Below are 18,861 nucleotides of genomic sequence, written 5' to 3'. Positions count from 1 at the left end.
TTTGCAGCTGGCTGAGTATCTCTTAACAATAGTTTTCTGTTTCTTGAAAAATGGGAAACTATAGGTAATGGGAGACATCTTGGCTTGTTTGATTGCTTTTTTGTGTGAAGGGAGGAACAAAGCAGCTGCATGCATGGCCATATGGCTCATTCATATCTCAGGCTATTAAGCCAAGTTATGGTCATCTGGATGTAGCCAGAATGTTTATTGCAAACCATAGACCAGAGGATTTAATTAAATGTGGCTTGTTTTTTCTTATAGCTATGACACTCTTATAGATGAGCCATACATCCTGGTTGGAGCCAGCGGACAATAATGAGTGGTGCAGCTTTGGGCATTGAGATAGTAGTTGTCTTCATTCTAGCATTAATTATACTACATCGGTATGGAGACTTCAGAAAACAACACAAGCTTGTGATTGTAGCTACACTACTAGCCTGGCATCTTTGTTTTCTCATGGTATTTCTATTGCCTTTGGATGTCACTACGGTAAGGAATTTTATTTTATTCCACTGTCACTCCCTTTTTATGAAAGTTGATTATTATGCACCAAGTGTTCTAGGTAGGAGTAGCAAATAACTATTTTTAAGTAAATGGGTAGTGTTATCACCTTAAAGTTGAATGAAGTCACATAAAAACTTTGATTTTGAAGATAGTCCTTTGTCTGCAGGGAATATCGAAACAATTAAAAATGAGAAGCACATAAGGATTCAGACATTCATTATAGGCCATTACTCTGTATGAAGTAGAATGAAGATTCAGCTTAGCTCCATTTTGATCATTAATATTTACAGCTCTGTCCCAGCCCCTGTTGTAGCTCTTGTGACACAGCATGTGCAGTAAAGCAAGACAGAATTCACCAGCTTTTCCCCAACCTACCTCTCAAAAACCCCTCTAGCTTTTTTCACTACACTCGTTTTGCCAGAACTAATTTGTACTAGCACTAGAGGAATAGGGCTGCTCTCTTAGTTCTTGAGATCCCTAACATGGTCTGTAGGAAGGCATTGACCCCTCTCAATTCCCTTTCCATTCTGACAGAGTTGCTTGTATTGTGCTCCTTTGTCGTGTAGAAGCTTTTGCCAGCATGGGCGTGACTACTAGTGGTTCCTGCTAATCCAGAGCAGACAAGACCAGCTCTGAACATCCAGATCCATGGTCCGCTGCTCTCCTCAGTGCATTCCTTTCTATGCTAATACATTGCTGCAAAATAAATAACTGAAATGGTACATTATTTATTTATTTATTAAATTTCTATACCGCCCCATAGCCGAAGCTATGAATGAAACTTATTTATTTGAATTTGTGGTTAAGGTAAGTATTAGATTTAAATATGCAACTAAATTGGGTTTTTTAATGTATGGTGTAAGTGAATATTGGATTTAAATATGCAACTAAATTTGGAAGCTTTTTAAAATCTTTTCCTCCAAATTTTCATTTTACTTTTCTCTTAATTGCTGGCTTTTTTTTGTCTTCTAGACTATATACAATCGATGTAAGGTTGATGTGAATTCTAGTCCAACTGAAAGTATCACCAGTAATGGATCGTACACTACTCCCACTCCAAGGTACTTATGTTCTTATGTATTAGATTGTTAAATCACTTATTTTCTGTGTCTTAGTTACTTTATGAAACAAGCAAAAGAACTACCCTAGAAGATATTCTCAGCTCAGTCTGTCAGCGTGGCATGGGCTTGGAAAGTCCTCAACAATATATTAATGAGAAAAAGGTGAACATTTCACTTTAAAAGCCTTTTCTACATTTTAAAAGCTGGTTCTGCTTTAGAAATTATTGTATTTCAAATACTGCTCTAACTGGGAATAGGGAAAACCAAAAATATTTTGTCAGTGGCTTATTTCCTAGCCATTGCATCTTAACCAAAGTAGAAAGGCCTTACATAGTACTTCACAAATGTCTAGGATTATTTTGGCAGTTCTCTATGAAAAGATATTTTATAGCTTGTGGGGCAGCCACTGAAAACTGTCTGCACCTTTCCAAGGTTGGGGACATAGATGGCAAAATTATCACTCTTAATTATCAGGATGGGACATATGCGGGAAAGCAATCTTTACCTTTTGCATATCCCGAGTGCTGAGTTTGGCACATTGATGTTCATTGACATAATGTGGTTGAGATTTTGGTTGGTCAGCCATGACACGTGCAAACCAGAGCAGACACTGGATCACTGTGAACCAATTTCTTCTCTTATCCCTTCCTTGCCATTTGTAAGATGATAAGCATACATTTTAGGAAGAGCTTAAAAGGCTTGAAGAATTGCTTATTTTCTGCTTCATAGATTCTTCTCCCCACCTGTTTCTCCAGGAGAGTTTTTGACAAGGAAATTTTTATCAGTATCGAAGAACTCCTATATAAGCACTTTACTTCCCTGCATCTTTGCAAGACTGACGTTAAAGATAAAGATTCAGTGTAAAGTCTGAATAATCCAAAAATAATGATCTGTTAACCACCCTTAGAAGGGTGTAAATTTGTGTTCATGTGTGATGATTGAATAATTATAGCTGAGGCTTTATTCTGAGCTACTGTTTGACTCAGAGTAATCAATTTAATTTGCATGTATGGCTTTCACGAGTCTTGCATAGTATCCATTAAGCAAAATACTTCGGTCTTTTTTTAAAGGCTTCTATGATTGTTTTTTAAATTAGCAGCATGGATTTCTGAATATCACAGTGCTCCATTTCTGGCTGCTTTCTGATAACTTGAACAGCCTCGTGCTGGATTGGCCATGAATGAACTGTGCATTCTACATGAGATATGTATGAAGGAAAAATTGCCTCCGTTTTCATTTGGTGGTTGAATAAGGATATGACTGAATTTGAGTAGGAAGATGGTGAGCAAAGGGGAAAAACTACAGAAATACCTCGGTTAACAAAGTAGATACATTCCTGGACATTACTTCTTTAACAGAAACTATGGTTCCAGAGGTAGGGATAACATGAAAAGAATAGGGATAGGTTCCTACACCCACTCATAGATGGTGGGGGCAGCTTCAACAGGGGCTTTAAAGGGTTCCTACCTGGCTCCCCCCTCCCCCTCTGAATCATATTGGATCCTTCCCTCCCCAGCCCAGGGAGAAAACAAGAGATTGCTTTAATGCAAAGCAAACACACAGGTCTGTCAGTTTCACCCTAGGGTAGCAAAGGCACAGGCTAATCAGTTTCACCTTAAAGCAAAAGCACAGGCTTGAAAGTTTATCCATGGGAAAGCGGCTGGTCAATTTCACCTTAAAACAAGACACAGCCTTGAAAGTTTATCCATAGCAAGCAAAGACACAGGCCAGTCATTTTCACCTTAAAGGAAAAGACTTGAAAGTTTATCAAAAGCAAAGCTGATCAGTTGCACCTTTTAGAAAGCCTTCCTTTTTAAAAGGAGCTTTGTTCCTGGATGATTCCTTAACTGAGTAGTATGGTTTAAAGTTGATTATGGGTGCTGGAATTAATGGCTATAAATTGGCTTTTAGTGAACTTCAGTTGGAAAAATAGGTAAGAGGTGTAAATACTTTCCTTAGTATTTATATGGGGGGGGGCCTTGATGGCTTCAAGACTGATATTGATAACTTATGCAGGATGGTTTGCGATTTCTCTTGTGATGCTTCACTTATGTCCCATTGGAATCAGGAAATCTGCCCATGGCTTTATGACTTTTCAAATCCTTCCTCTGGGCGTAAAGGGGTGTTGAGACATAGGTAATTTTTTTTCCATCTGAGTATAATGTGCTCCAATAAATCTTCCCTTTGAATAGGCTTTGTGGATGGGCTTTGCCTCCTCAGGCTCAGATGTGGCTTGGCTTTGGGAAAAATTTCTTCCCAAATGGAGTCTCTTCACATATTCATCTATTTGGAATCCTGTATCTACTGTGAAGCATTGAGTGGATGTGTGTGATGTTATGTGTGACATGGCCAGTCTGCTCAGTTACAGAAATTGGGTGTAAATACAATCAAATGTAATGTCCCTGTGCACAGTGTTATGTAACGTTGTGCACATAGTGAAGGGTTCATTTTCACCCATGATACTCCATCATATGTACAGGATTCCTAGATAGTTGTGTAAAATGATGTAGAACTACTTCATAACATTTTGTTATATGCCTTCAAGTCAATTATTCTTTTTTTTTATGCATTCATAGGGTTTTCTTGGTAAGAGGTATTCAGAGGTGGTTTACCAACTGCCTTCCTCTAAGCTTACAGCACCCGGTATTCCCAGGAGGCCTCCCATTCAATTACTAACCAGGTCTGACCCTGCTTAGCTTCCGAGATCAGACGAGATTGGGCGTGTTCAGGGTAGTATGGCTGTAGCGTACTTCATAATATTACCAGGTAGCAAGCTTGAATATAATCCTGGGAATGTGAGGCTTATCCTTGGCACTTGTACCTATGTGATAAATGTAATAATGACAGAAATATACGTTACATGAATATGTTATATTTTTGTCTGAACTTATAAAATGTTTTGCCCTTGTGTGAAGTAGTATTTAGGAGCATCTGCTGTGTCTGTTTGTCTGTAATATGGGCAATGCAAGAGGAATTAATGTTATTAATGTTACTTTGTAACAGTATTGTTGCTGCCACCCCAATCTCTGAGCAGGACAAGACTTCCAGAGGTTCCAGTGCTTACCCAGGGTTTGGTTTCCTTGGAAAGGTTGCTGGATGACCTTGGAAAGAAAGTCAACAGGGACTGTGGTGTTGCACTGGATTTTTTTAAATTTACATATATATATAACCTGAGCATAAGATGTTCTCAGCATTAATAGTCCATCAGATCTTGTTTCCCAAAGCCCATAGATTTGGGGATTAAGACATAGAAAACAAGCCTCTCTGTGTGTCTTTCCAGCTTCCCTCTAAGACAAGACTAAAAAACACAAGCCCCTTCTTGGCTCCAGGATGGAGGGAAGGAGGGCCTCTCTTTTGAAAAGAATTCCAATAGCAACAGGATCTGTTTTGGCCACATCTCTTTGGTTATGCAGATTGACCACTCAGTAAGCCCATTAACCCACAGGCTGACTTTAAACTATTAGCTTATGCAAAGGAAACTGGTTTGCCCAGTTTAGCAGGTTTCTCCACTGCAGGCTGTATCTCTTATAGGCACAATTATAAGCTAGAAGGAGTATCACAAATATCATCCAAACCCACCCCCACAATCCTATAACAATATGATAGATTTTTATTGGGACAACTAAACATGATGTTTGGAGAAAAATAATGCTTTCTGACAAAAATTAATTCTGTATCTTCTATATTATACATAAATCTGCCCTTCTGTCTTTTCAGAAAACATGAATGTTTCAAACCATGGAGTTATATTCCTGATGGAATTATGCCCATCTTTTGGCGCGTTGTATACTGGACATCCCAGTTCTTAACATGGTAAGGAATTGGAGAAACTTCTGGAATATCTGAAGCAGCTCAGATACCTGAAAAGGCACCTACCCTTTGGAATTCCCTCCCCTTAAATATTAGACAGGCACCATCTCTGTTATTTTTTCGGCATCTGCTGAATACCTTTCAACAAGTAGAGATATTATCCCAGTCTGCATCTGTGTTGGAATTTTTTCAAAGATTTTTTAATATATTTTTAAAGATGTTTTGTTTTAATATACTTTATAATCTGTTTTTTAAGATGTCCTAGAGGTTTTTTTATTGTTTTTGTTTGCCGGCCTGGGAGGAAGGGCAGGATAGAAAATAAATAAACAAACATCTCAAACTGCTATGTTCAAAGGAACTTTGTTTGTGTTTAATATGAAACACTAGGATGTTAACCATTACTGTAGAAATTTGGTTGGTTTAATCTAAATGACCTCCTGCTCTACAACATGTAATTTATATCAACTATGATTATGTTTTACTTCAGGAATGTTATGTGGAATACCTGTTGCTAACAGATGAAAAATGGATAGATGAGATGAATTTGGGCTCCCCCCCCCCATTAATTTTGTTGTTCATTTCTAGGATTCTGTTACCCTTTATGCAGTCGTATGCTAGGTCAGGAGGCTTTTCCATTACTGGAAAGATTAAAACAGCATTAATTGAAAATGCAATCTACTATGGGACATACCTTCTGATTTTTGGAGCATTTTTAATATATGTGGCTATACATCCAAAGTTCAACCTGCAATGGTAAGATTTGCTACAAGTTTAAACTTCAGATGTTTACATATTCAGGTTTTTATTTTAGTAATTATATCACTGTACAGCTTCTGTATGTTATGGAGTTGGATTTTGAGAACTTATTTTTGTTTTAATTTCACGTATAGCCACATGTAATATTCTCATAATTTGGATTTTTCTTGCTTGAGGAAATAATCGGGCCGGGAACCAAATACTACTTTAGGAATACCCAAGTAGCTCAAACAGTGGGAATTTTATTTTTGAACAGTAAACTCCCATATTTATAGTGAAATCTACTGTTTGTAGCAACCTTAAGGCTGCAATTCTACACTCTTATCAGGAGTCCAAAGAAGTGGGACTTATTTCTGAGTTAACATGCAGAGGACTGCTTTGTCAGGGGAAACTGTTCAAGAAATATATGTCCAAAGTCTCTTTGAGCATCTGGAACCACTTGTGTGACTCTTTAAATACTTATTCTCAATTTTTGAAAATACATTTTTTTCAGATTTGAAATTTCACTATATAAATACCATTTTTAGAGTTTTCATGGTGAAAAATGCATAAGATACAAGTGGGACCTGCAACAAAATGTTGCATTGTCAAATGCTCCTGTCAGCTTCTGCAGTCAGTCACCAATGCCTTCTTCCATAATGCCCTATTCTATCCCCCCTCTCAGTGAGCAGTCAATGAGCATTCTGTGGCCCCTGAGCACATTCAGGCTTCATCAGGCTATTCTTTTGTTCCCTCCCCCCTTATATTTTTTTCTAAAGTTTTTTTTGTACTTCTGCAAGACCTTTTTGACTACATAAGCATCAGCACTCACCCCTGAACATCAGAAACAGAGAGACAAAGTATATTTCTACCATAGACACTTTTTAAACTTCTTAGAATATGCATAATCTACTTAAATACATTTATCATGAAGGAAACCATTTTGGGGTGCCCATTCTCTTAAGGCCTGCGGAGCAGTCCTTCAAGGTCCTCATTTGACTATATTTTTCCTTGTTCAGGCTTAAGTGTTCTGTATCTTACATTTAAAAGCAAGCAAAGCAGAGCCATATAGCTATATCCCAGGGTCTTGCACAGGGTCTTGCTGTAGCTGAGGCTTGCATCACAGTGGCTTAGCTGAGGATAAGATCTGGCTATAAGTATTGTGTTCTTCTTTTTCCTATAAGAGGACAGTTGGTACACTTATTGTCCATCTAGTAATACAAAGATAATGTTTTGCTTAGAAGTTGTCCCTGATAGGATAGATCCTCCCTTAACATGTTTCCCCAGTTGCTTCTTTGCATCAATTGGGTTGTGTCTAACAGGAGAACAAAGAAAAGGTCCTGCCACAGATATGTCAGCCAACAGTCTCTCTTTTATAGCATTTTAACTTTTTTATTGCTTTTTTCAGATTACTTAATTATATAAATCCAGGTATTGTGACTGGATGATCTAAAACTGACAGGACATTCCATGCTAAGTATTATAAGCATGTTGGGTGGCTTAATAAATCTCAACATTTTGTCAAAAAAAACCCAAATCAATTTATTGCCAACTGCAAGCTCAGCTTTCAACAGAGATCAACACCTCTTGGAAGTTCCAATCAAGTTCCCTATCAGAACTTATCCAAGTGTTTAGTGCTACATTTAAAAGGTGCTGAGTGCAAGCCGCAAAGGAACAATTGGGTGTGCATTATAAGGCTCCCAGTTGTTCCTCTGCAGCTGTGACCGTACCTGCCCCATACCTGGTGATATATAATGTCAGGTATGAAACAGGTGGGCGTAGCTGTGGGGGGGAAACTGCCTCACAGGTCAAATTGGGACCCATGGCAGGTCTAATTTGGTCTGTGGGTAATAGGTTCCCCATCCCTGGTTTAATGTTTCACAAGTAAGGAGGATAGCCAGCAAAAGGAATGTTTAGCTAAATGAAAAGATATGAGTCAGTTTTGTTTTGGTTTGCATAAAGATATTTACTAATTATTTCATCTGAAATTGTTGGCCATTTTTTCTGTTAGGAGTCAGCTCCAGACAATTGGAATAGCTGCTGCCAACACCTGGGGCCTATTCCTCCTGGTGCTGCTGTTAGGGTATGGCCTGGTTGAAATTCCACGCTCTCACTGGAATGGAGCAAAGAAAGGTTACCTTCTTATGAAAACTTATTTCAAGGCGGCTAAATTGATGACTGAGAAGGCAGATGCAGAAGAAAACTTGGAGGATATTATGGAGGCAAGTAAATTCTGCCACCCAGGTGCAGAAAGTATCTGAGACCTTTGTTTGCTTTGGAGATTAAGGTACATGAGAATTTCTCAATATCCATGAGAGTAAGAAAGTTACAAAACATATTGGGTTATATCCAATGTGGTGCTCATGCGAGGGGAATTCTGTACTTCCCCATGGTTCAATATCTGGGTTTGTTTTAATTAAGAATACAAAATGGGTAGGGTATCTCCCCTCTCTGCCATCTCCTTTTTCACCATTTTTTCACCCCTCCTTCCTACCCGTATGAAACAGTCATAAATAAGTATGCATTCCTGGTAATTTGATAGACGTCCTATTACAATATTATTATCTAAAATATTGTGAGTTTTAACTGCATTGCATCTTGCTAAGTTGTGCATGAATGGAAAGCAGGGGACTCAACTACATCTATGTGTTTCTGGTCCCTTTCACTTAAATAGGAGGTCCGCAAAGTAAATGAAAGCATCAAATACAACCACCCTTTGAGAAAATGTGTGGATACAATACTGAAGAAGGTAACAAATCTTTGCAGTATTTTTACATTGTCATATTCTGTGCTTGGCTAGTTGAGATTCCACAGTGAAGTCCTTTTAAGTAAAGAAATAAATTATGGTGCAGAAGCAGCTGTAGTTCTGGGGAATCATGGCTGCAAATATAGCTATAAAAAAACATGTAAAAGAGTGAAAAGTAGTCTTTTCATTTAACATTTTATGTGTGTCCCCCACAACAGCTTTTGCAGCAAAAAACAAATAACATAAAAAGTTGGTGCATTGCTTGTACCCGACCCTCCATTTACCCCATCTTGTCAGCATAGCCTTCTAGCCAAAAAGAGTGCTGCAGGACTCTCGTAGCTTTTCATCTGGCTGAAATGATGCTATCCCACAACACTGTCTCTTCCACAGGGAGCTATTCTGGCTCCTCTTCCAGCTTTAGAGGGTCAGTCTCTTCTTGAGAGGCCGCCACAGCTCTTGGAATAGAAAGAGGAAGGAGGCGAGTTTGGATGCTATTTATACGGCTTCCATTCCTGTTCAGAAGCTAGCTTCAGTATGGTGATGTGTTGGGCTGTTAGCATCTGCTATATTATCTTTTTATCTTAGTGTCCTGTTGAGTATCAGGAAAGAATGGGTAGGAATATGGATGACTATGAAGACTTTGAAGAAAGGCCCAATACTTATCCAACAGAGAAAAACCTGGTCAAACTTCATAAGCAGGTGACTAGATGGTTTAACTGAAACATGTGTATTAAACTTATGCAGAGCTATTATATTTCTGGGTGGTTCAGCATGTGTAGACATATGCAGTCAACTAACTTAGTTTGTATACTCTTTCCAGAAGAGTGTGTTTTCTATGATAGAACAGCTGTGTATCTGAACTAATAGAGCTTCGGCTATGGAGCGGTATATAAATGTAATAAATAAATAAATAAATAATTGCTGTGTAATATTTCCAAGGCTTAAAAAAAATCTTGTGCCAATGTTGCTCAAAGCTTAATGCTCACCCCGGATGTTGTAGGGAAGGCAGGAGAAAATTGTGGTTACATTAATCAAAGACTAAGAAATATGAAAAAGTGAAAACACACAAGTCCCTGTGTGTTTAACTGCATATCATAAATGTTACTTTCAAACACAGGAATGTGAATTCACAAGACACAATTGGTGGCTTTAGCCATTGATGTCTGTGGGAAATAGTTTTCAGTTTTATTTTGGGTGTGTGTGTGTGTGTGTTTACACATACACATGATGAAATGTGCATTGTTAAGAAGTAGTACTTTCCTCTCTTGCTGGACTATCTGAGCCATTGGTTTGTTCAGTTTATTTATTTCTCCACCCCCCTGCCACTATTGCTATAAATAATTAGAATGTTGGATTTTCTTTTTCATAGGTAATTTATTCAGTTCAAAGACATCGTCGCACACAGGTCCAGTGGCGAATTCTTTTAGAACAAGCCTTTTACCTGGAGGATGTGGCAAAAAATGAAACCAGTGCCACTCATCAATTTGTTCATACTTTTCCATCTCAAGAACCTGAAAACAAAATTGCCCAGTATCTGTACACACCAATTGTTGGTAAGTACTGTCATGCAGATTGTAGAATACACTGTTTTTAACAAATACTAGAAAACAAATAGTACAAAGAAAATGCTCAACCCAATTCATTACAATCTGTGGCCCAAACGCAGATAATTCCATAGACTCATTAGAACCTTATTCCCCTTCTCCCTCCCCCATTCCCAAACATAGGCCAGCAGGTGCATGTACAGGGAATGCAATAGGCTGTGACATAATTGGGAGGGGATCTGTTTGTTCCTTCTGTATCCTCTTTATAGCCCTTCTTCTTCCCTTGAAGTGTACAGCAGCTGTTAGAGGAAATGAGGTGTTTTGAAATTATTTTTACATTTTATTCCCTTGCTGTTTCCTTATTTAATAACTTCTTCCCTGATCTTTAAGTAATCATATTTTTTTCCAGAGTGGTACTGGGAGTGTCTTCTGAGGCCATGGTTTCACAGGATCCTTGCAATTAGTTTGGCCACATTTTCTATCATTGTTGTGTGGTCGGAATGCACATTTTTCAGTACAAATCCAGTTCTGTCCCTGTTTGCCGTCTTCATAAACCTGGCAGAAAAGACTTACAACTATTTCTACATAGAGGTCAGTTTATCATACTCTTATTGACATTTGGGACTTATAGGGTAAGGGTGCTTTTTGAAAAAAACAACTTCTGTCTTCTGATCGATCTAGTGGTTTACTTTAAGTACCATGTAAGAATTGCTTGGATTTAAGCTTGTCTGTTCCCAGTGAAGTCAGTAAGAGTAAATTGGCTTGAACCCGAACACTGAGGGTGATAATCCAACTAAGTCATACTCGGGGCATACCCATTGAAATGAATGAACTTAAGTTAGTCAAGCCCATTGATTTCAGTGGGTATACTCTATGACTAATGTTGGATATCAACTTGAAGCTTTGCTGGATGGATTGTGTTAATATGTGAAGGGATAGATTTAGCATAATGAGAGCTTGGAACCCTCTAGATCAGGGGAGGGTACCTGCATCCTCCAGATACTGCTGGACTACAACCCCCGTCATTTCTGATCTTTGGCCATGCTGACGGGATAATATGATGATGATGGTGATGATGATTTGTGAATCTCCTTCCACATATATGTCCCAAGGTGACTTATAGTCATATCTTTAAAAACAGCTTAAATAATTTTTAACATGGTACAATAACAGGCGAGTATAGGTTTAAAAAACAAAACAAATGAATACCTAAGGCAGAAACTGTTTAATCTAGCTTGAAAAGCTTGTCAAAACAAGAATGTCTTCAGTTGTTTCTGGAAAGTATAAATAATGGGTGCAGATTATAGAATACACTGTTTTTAACAAATACTAGAAAACAAATAGTACCAACTATGCCACAGAATGGGGGTAGCACAACGAAAGCCCTCCTCCAAGTTAACTCCTGCAGAACGCAGTGTATACACTTACTTGTGTGTATAAGGAATAAGGTGGTTCCTCAAGTAACCAGGTCCTGAGCTGTACAGGGACTTATATGTTACTATCAAAACCTTGAACTTAGCCCAGTAGCAGAGTGGCAGCCAGTGCAAATCCTGCAAGCAAAGTGTCAAAAGCTGGCAATATTTTGCCCCCACATGCAATCTAGCCACAACATTCTGCCTCAGCTGCAGCCACTGGACCAACCTCAAAGGTAACCCTACATGGGATGCAGTGCAATAATCCAAGTGTGAAGTTACCAAAGCATGGGCACCTGTGTTCAAGCTATCCTGATCTAGGAATGGCTGTAGCGCTCTTACCAGCCAAAGCTGGTAAAAGGCACTCCTGGCCACCAAGGACACCTGCACCTCCAGTGATACAGCTGGATTTGGGAGCACCCTCATACTTCGTTCCTTCAGGGAGAGTGAGATCCATCCAGTGCAGCCAACATAGTGACTTCCCACACCCTGGGACGACTCACCTGGATCTTGCCAGGATTCGGACTCAATTTATTAGCCCTAGTCCAACCCACTACTCTATTCAGACACAGCTGTTCCACATTCAGATATTATAGAGAAATAGAGTTGTGTTTCATCAGAATGCTGATCACACCATCCCCCAAACGCCTGATGATGCCTCCCAACAGCTTCATATAGATGTTAAATAGCATCAGAGACAAGAGCCAGGCGACTGAGAAACACTCATCCAGTGCTACCTTCTCAAACCATCTCTGGAGATAATACTGGAACCACTGCAGAACAGTGCCCCCAATACCCATGTTCCATAGAAAGTCTGTGAAGATACCATGGTCAATGGTATTAAAAACCAAAGAGAGATCAAGCAAGAGCAGGAGGGTCACGTTCTCCCAGTCTCCCGCAGTCCCTCTCCTGATAAAGGTCATCCATCAGGGCAACCAAGGCCATTTTGAGTCCCAAACCTGAGTCTGAGCCCAGAGTGGAATGGGTCTAGACACCTGTGCATCCTATGGAGTACCTTGCCCAGAAAGGGCGGTATTTATGACTGGACAGTAGCTGTTAAAAACCACCCTGGATCTGATGATATTTTTCAGAAGGTGTAATTCAGCAGCATCTGAAGTTACACAGGTTGCTTACCCTTGCTCTAGATGTTCAGAGAATTTGTATTTATTACATACCCATTCTGTCTTCTGGGTTAGATTTTTTGCCCCTCGAGATTTCCCCCCCAGTTTTCATATTACTAATTTAGGCTAACATTATTCTTACTTAAACCTCTTAACTTTAATTGTTTTAATTGCTGTTTTAGCTCTTTTTTGTGCTGTTTTAATGGGCTTGTTTTATTATACATTTTAATTGTGGGTGTTTATTTTAATGTTTTGATGAAATTGTTTTATTGAGCATTTAGATTATGTGTGTGTATATTTTTGTAACTAGTGTTATACTTGTAAACCACCATGGCAATTAAGCCATATATAAGATAATGATTATAATAACAGTACAGCTGAAGTCATAGCCTTCCGGGCTGTCTTGTCGCTAATGGACAGCCCACAACTTTTTGTAGTTTGGGAGAACTTTAAGAATTCATACATTCTACAATGTATTTGCCATTGCTCCCCACCTTTTTCCACTTAAGGTCAAATGCTGTCTCCTTATAAGTGTAACAACTAATGTACTGCATTTGTGAGAGTGGCATTTGACATCATGTTTTTTATACCAGGTGCTTGATCCAACTGTTTATGCATCAGCCTGGTATGGCAGCTTTTAAACCCAGTATGTGATAGATACACAAATAAAAATATGAAGCACATCTGAAGGGTGTAGAATTTTAGAACATCAAATGGTTCAAAGTTCTTTCATTATTAAGCTATTGTATGTAAAAGTTGACAAGCTTTGTTTTATGAAAGCATAAAATGATGCTTTTGCAAGTAGTTCACAACTCCTATTCTTTCTTCTCCAGCTCTGATTTCGCTGCTTAACTTTTAGGTATACATTTTGTTTCAGATAATGCCTATTATACTAAGGACCAGTTCAAGCTTTCTTTGCTTTCCTGCAGTTGTGTACATGCATGATTGTGTACCACCTAAGCATTTGTGGATGAAGCCACCAACGTTTATGATTGTGTCTTGAGAAGAGGATTAGACAAATACATAGAGGATAAGGCTGTTGATGGCTACTAGTCAGGATGACTATGTACTGGCTCCTGTATTGGAGGTGGTATGCCTCTGAATACCAGTTGCTGGGTAACATGAGTGGGGGGAGAGTGCCGTTGTGCTCAGGTCCTGCTTGTGGATTCCCATAGACATCTGGATGGTCATTGAAAACAGGATGCTGGGCTAGACAGGCCTTTTGCCTGATCCAGCACGGCACTTATTGTCTTATGTTCTTACAATTAGCATAGACCAGATACTGTATACATAGTGAGCGTACAGCAATTTGTATTATCACTCCTGCCAGAAAAAAATGCAGAATGATCAGGAAATTGGCTCGCAACTGATCCCATATGCATTGTTAGTCACACTAACCTTTCTCCCTGCAGTCATGGATACAATGACCTTGCAGAGAAAGACAAAATATGAACCATTCCAAAGAGTATGTCATTGTTAAAATATAGGAATAGGAAGGCATAGGCTTATGCTTAATTATCATGCGGAAAGGGGGGCTTGTTTTGTGCATCGTGCAAGCAGTGTTCTTCGCACCATTGTGTTTGCATTGTCTGCTCTATAATCCTTTTGCATAAGTAACTTATAAAGCAGCTAACAAAACTTCAAATTATATATTTACTTGCTATGAACAAAATCTTTATCTTTTTTCAGATGGCTTGTTTCTTTACCATCTTTTTCCTCAGTATCTGCGTTTACTCTACTGTCTTCAGGATCCGTGTATTCAACTATTACTATTTAGCTTCTCACCATCAGACAGATGCATACAGTTTGCTTTTCAGTGGCATGTGAGTAGTTAATTAAATAACCCAAGTACCTCCAGAGAGTATGGTAACAGTTGATTCAAATCTCCTCAAATGTAGTATATCAGTAGTGGGGAACCTCTGGCCTAATTAGGTCCACCAGGTCTACCCATTTGCCACACCCATCTGCCCTACACCTGATGTCATATATGCTGTTGTGTGTGGGGCAGGTAAAGACACGGCTTCCTGCCAAAAGTGCCTGCCTGTGCAGTTTGATTTCAAAACACAAAGGCAAAATAAAATGGGTGACCTGATGTCATTGTGACATCCAGCCCACAGGCCGGATCAAGTTCCCCAACTGTGCAACATATGAATGCTAGTAAATGGTGACAATTGCATAGAGAACAGGCATGAAGGTTAGCTATCTTGCATGCTCCCAAGCATCCATAGAATCTAATGATGCATACATGAATATATATAGATTTATAGCTCCTAGTTGTTTTGAGAGTTAGCATGTGGTTGGTTAACAACGTCTTAGTAATATGGAAGGAGGAAGGAGATGCTGGATACAGAAGAAAATTGCTTCAAAATTGCCAACTATTTTTATTCAGGCTGTTCTGCCGTTTAACTCCTCCACTGTGTCTGAATTTCTTGGGCTTGACTCATATGGATTCAACAATTGCACAGAGTACAGCTCAGCCAACTGCATATACATCTGTAAGTAAACAGAATGTCTTGCAATAATATATTTTAAATATAGATGGTAAATGATGTTCACAGATCAGTTAGAATTTGAATTTATTTGGGCCCAAAATGAAAGTTTCATTTGGCAAGACCCGAAGTTGCACAATGAGATTTCTCCATTCTCTCCTACCCTCTCCCTGCAATCAGGCCTGATTCTGTCACACAACGCCAGTTGGATGGATCCTAGGCTAGTTCAGCTCCTCCTGGCCTCTGGAATGCCCTGTTTTGGGGCACTGCACTGGCTGCCCATTCAGCGAGCAGAAGAAGTAGCCCCGCACCAGAAGAATGACAATTGTGTCACTCCGTCATTAGTGGCTAGTAGGGGACCAGCAGAGTTGGGCAGAAAGAGCAAGGGGGGTTGGATTGTTGTTCCCCTTTTGGCTGTATTGTATCCATAATATTTAATTAGACATCTAGCATAGCCATAGATTTCTAGTCTGCCAACAGTTAATAAAACCAATACAATAAAATAGTACTATATATAAAATAGCTTCATGCCAACTTACTGGGCCAGTGGAATGTCAGCTCCCCCACCCCCAAAGGATGTATCCTAGTTTTCGAGTTCTATGGTTTGGCAGCTTTGTTGTACATAGTTTGAGCCTGAAGTGAATAATAAATGGGCACTTGCAGTAGATCAAGGTCATTGCAATGAAACATGCAGGTCCTATTTGGGATATTAGGAAGATAACAGCAGCTCCTTGAGCCGTAGAAAGCTAGCATGCCATTTTCTGTCAGCAGTGGCAGCACAGAGCAAGTTGTTGGCTTGTAGGTTCAAATCTATCTTTTAAAAAAGGGACAAGTAATTTGAGATTATATATTCAACATCAAGCATGAAGTACCCTTCTATTCCAGTTGATGGTGCTCACCAAGAGGTAGACAGTAAAAGCAACATCTTCACTGGTTGTCATATGTGGCAAATTATAATCCAGTTTTGTTCTTTGTAAGCAGCTGCCCATGTTAAATGTCCCACTTTCAGAACTGCACAACTGGCACCAACTTTGTTAGTATTGTGCCAGGTAAAAGCAACTGTTTGCCTAAGCCTTTAAGAGATATTAGTTTGCCACTGTAGTGTGAGCCATGGTAGGCTCTCTTGGGTTTTAATTATTGATTTTGTGGTTGTTTTGTCTGCTTTTGTTGATAGTAGTTTTAATTAAAGGTTAACCTGTCCTGTGATCTTCAGATGAAGGGTGGTCTAAGAATTATGTTATACAGATGTATATTAGTAGAATATAGATCCTACTGCCTAAAAAATTAATGAAAACATCTGAGCAGTCATAAAAATCAGTATATTAAAAACAAACCCAAAGACTAACCTCTTGCTTTTTGCTTCCCAGATAATGGGATCCATGAAAGTGTTATCCTTCATTGCAGATGGGTTTTATATCTATTATCCCATGCTGGTTGTCATTCTCTGTGTTGCTACTTACTTTAGGTAGGTAACAAGTACTTCAGATTTGTTTTGTTTGCTTGGATATTTGATTTGTTCGGAATGGCTATTCCCTTTCCGACTAAAGCTTCCTTCGTCAGTGTATTTGGGTGTTTCCAGTAGGACTGGAAAAACTAAGTTAATGAGGTGCCATCCCTGCACAGGAATGGAAACATCAACATCCTTTGCCAGCATTGATCTTCAAGGGATCACCACCTCCAGACACTCTTGGATGAGACCGATTATCTGGATCCATTTCAGTCAGGTTTCAGGCCTGGTTTTGGCATGGAAACAGCCTTGGTTGCCCTGTATGATGACCTTTGTCAGGAGGGAGACAGGGGGAGTGTGACTCTGTTGATTCTTCTTGATCTCTCAGCGGCTTTCGATACCATCGACCATGGTATCCTTCTGGAAAGACTGGCTGAGTTGGGAGTGGGAGGCACTGCATGGCAGTGGCTCCTCTCCTACTTGGCGGGTCGTCTCCAGAAGGTGGTGCTTGGGGAACACTGCTTGGCACCCTGGACTCTCCAGTATGGGGTTTCACAGGGGTCAGTTCTGTCCCCCATGCTATTCAACATCTACATGAAACCATTGGGTGCAGTCATCAGTATGCTGATGACACGCAGCTCTATTTCTCCTTTTCATCTTCTTCAGGTGAGGCTGTCAATGTGTTGAACCAGTGCCTGGCTGCGACAATGGACTGGATGAGGGCTAATAAACTGAGGCTCAATCCAGACAAGACTGAGATGCTGTTAGTGGGTGGTTCTTCTGACCGGATGGTGGATGTCCAACCTGTCCTGGATGGGGTTGCACTCCCCCTGAAAGAGCAGGTTCGTAGCTTGGGGGTTCTCCTAGAACCATCTCTGTCATTTGAGGCTCAGGTAGCCTTGGTGGCACAGAGTGCCTTCTACCAACTTCAGTTGGTGGCCCAGCTACGCCCCTATCTGGACAGGGATAACCTGGCTTCTGTTGTCCATGCTCCGGTAACCTCCAAGCTAGATTACTGTAATGCACTCTACATGGGGCTGCCTTTGAAGATGGTTCAGAAACTGCAGCTTGTGCAAAATGCAGCGGCCAGATTGGTAACAGGAACCAGACGGTCCAAACATATAAAACCGATTCTGGCCCATTTGCATTGGCTGCCTGTATGTTTCTGAGCATGAGTCAAGATGCTGGTTTTATCCTATAAAGCCTTACATGGCTTGGGACCACAATACCTGATGGAACGCCTCTCCCGATATGAACCCACCCGTACACTACGCCCAACATGAAAGGCCCTCCTCCGGGTGCCTACTCGAAGGGAAGCTGGGAGTGTGGCAACAAGGGAGAGGGCCTTCTCAGTGGTGGCCCCCAAATTATGGAATGATCTGGCGCCAACACTGTTATCTTTTCGGCTCCAGGTCAAGACTTTCCTCTTCTCCCAGGCATTTTAGCATGTGTTTTAAATTGTTTAAATTGTGTTTTAAATTGTTTGAAAAGATGTTTTTAAATTTGTATTTTTGTTTTTAATGTTTTTAGTTATTGTAAACCGCCCAGAGAGCTTCGGCTATGGGGCGGTATATAAATACAATAAATAAATAATAAATAAGTGCTTAGTCACCGACATTTCCTCTGTTTTTGTAACATTGCTTCAGTTAAGTCTGTTTACGATAGCAGGCCCAATGTTTACCAGCAGAATAAGCCTCTTGTTAGTGGGGATAGCAAAAAATGGGAGGCAAAGGCCATGGCCAGGTAAAAGTGACTAGAATGAATTTGTACTACAAAGATTGAGAGCAAGCTGCCCTGCCCATCCCACAATAGATGTCCTACCCCCATATTTTGTGAGCTGTGAATCTTGTGTTTGTCTAATCAGTTGTGCTCTGTGGTAGGTATTCCCAACAAGCTGTAGCTGGTTATTGGTATATACACTTCAGCATAAAATGTCTTTTAAGACTATTAAGTACTACAGTTGAGCTTTCATGATTTCATCTTTCATACTTC

General features: G+C 39.8%; 1 protein-coding gene and 1 pseudogene across 5 annotated transcripts in view; one reads left to right on the top strand and one right to left on the bottom strand.

Moving 5' to 3' along the window:
* The window catches only part of LMBRD2 (LMBR1 domain containing 2), a 35,667-nt gene that overhangs the window by 4,217 nt on the left and 12,589 nt on the right, over positions 1-18,861 (top strand). For 4 of the 5 annotated variants that reach the window (XM_061616281.1, XM_061616291.1, XM_061616300.1 and 1 more), the window contains 12 exons: positions 262-489; positions 1,477-1,565; positions 5,283-5,378; positions 5,961-6,128; positions 8,122-8,332; positions 8,785-8,859; positions 9,442-9,555; positions 10,226-10,409; positions 10,810-10,991; positions 14,623-14,756; positions 15,323-15,428; positions 16,790-16,887. In XM_061616281.1, coding sequence (XP_061472265.1) covers positions 316-489; positions 1,477-1,565; positions 5,283-5,378; positions 5,961-6,128; positions 8,122-8,332; positions 8,785-8,859; positions 9,442-9,555; positions 10,226-10,409; positions 10,810-10,991; positions 14,623-14,756; positions 15,323-15,428; positions 16,790-16,887 — 1,631 coding nt within the window. In that variant the 5' untranslated portion in view covers positions 262-315. Of the gene's footprint in view, positions 1-261; positions 490-1,038; positions 1,224-1,476; positions 1,566-5,282; positions 5,379-5,960; positions 6,129-8,121; positions 8,333-8,784; positions 8,860-9,441; positions 9,556-10,225; positions 10,410-10,809; positions 10,992-14,622; positions 14,757-15,322; positions 15,429-16,789; positions 16,888-18,861 lie in introns of those variants that run through there. The other variant, XM_061616319.1, reaches the window with a different exon arrangement.
* LOC133375788 (5S ribosomal RNA) lies at positions 4,194-4,311 on the bottom strand (annotated as a pseudogene).

This window comes from Rhineura floridana, chromosome 1, assembly GCF_030035675.1.
Source record: "Rhineura floridana isolate rRhiFlo1 chromosome 1, rRhiFlo1.hap2, whole genome shotgun sequence".
Classification (NCBI taxonomy): domain Eukaryota; kingdom Metazoa; phylum Chordata; class Lepidosauria; order Squamata; family Rhineuridae; genus Rhineura; species Rhineura floridana.
Note: the sequence above shows the minus strand (reverse complement) of the source record. Positions and strands in the feature narration are given on the sequence as shown.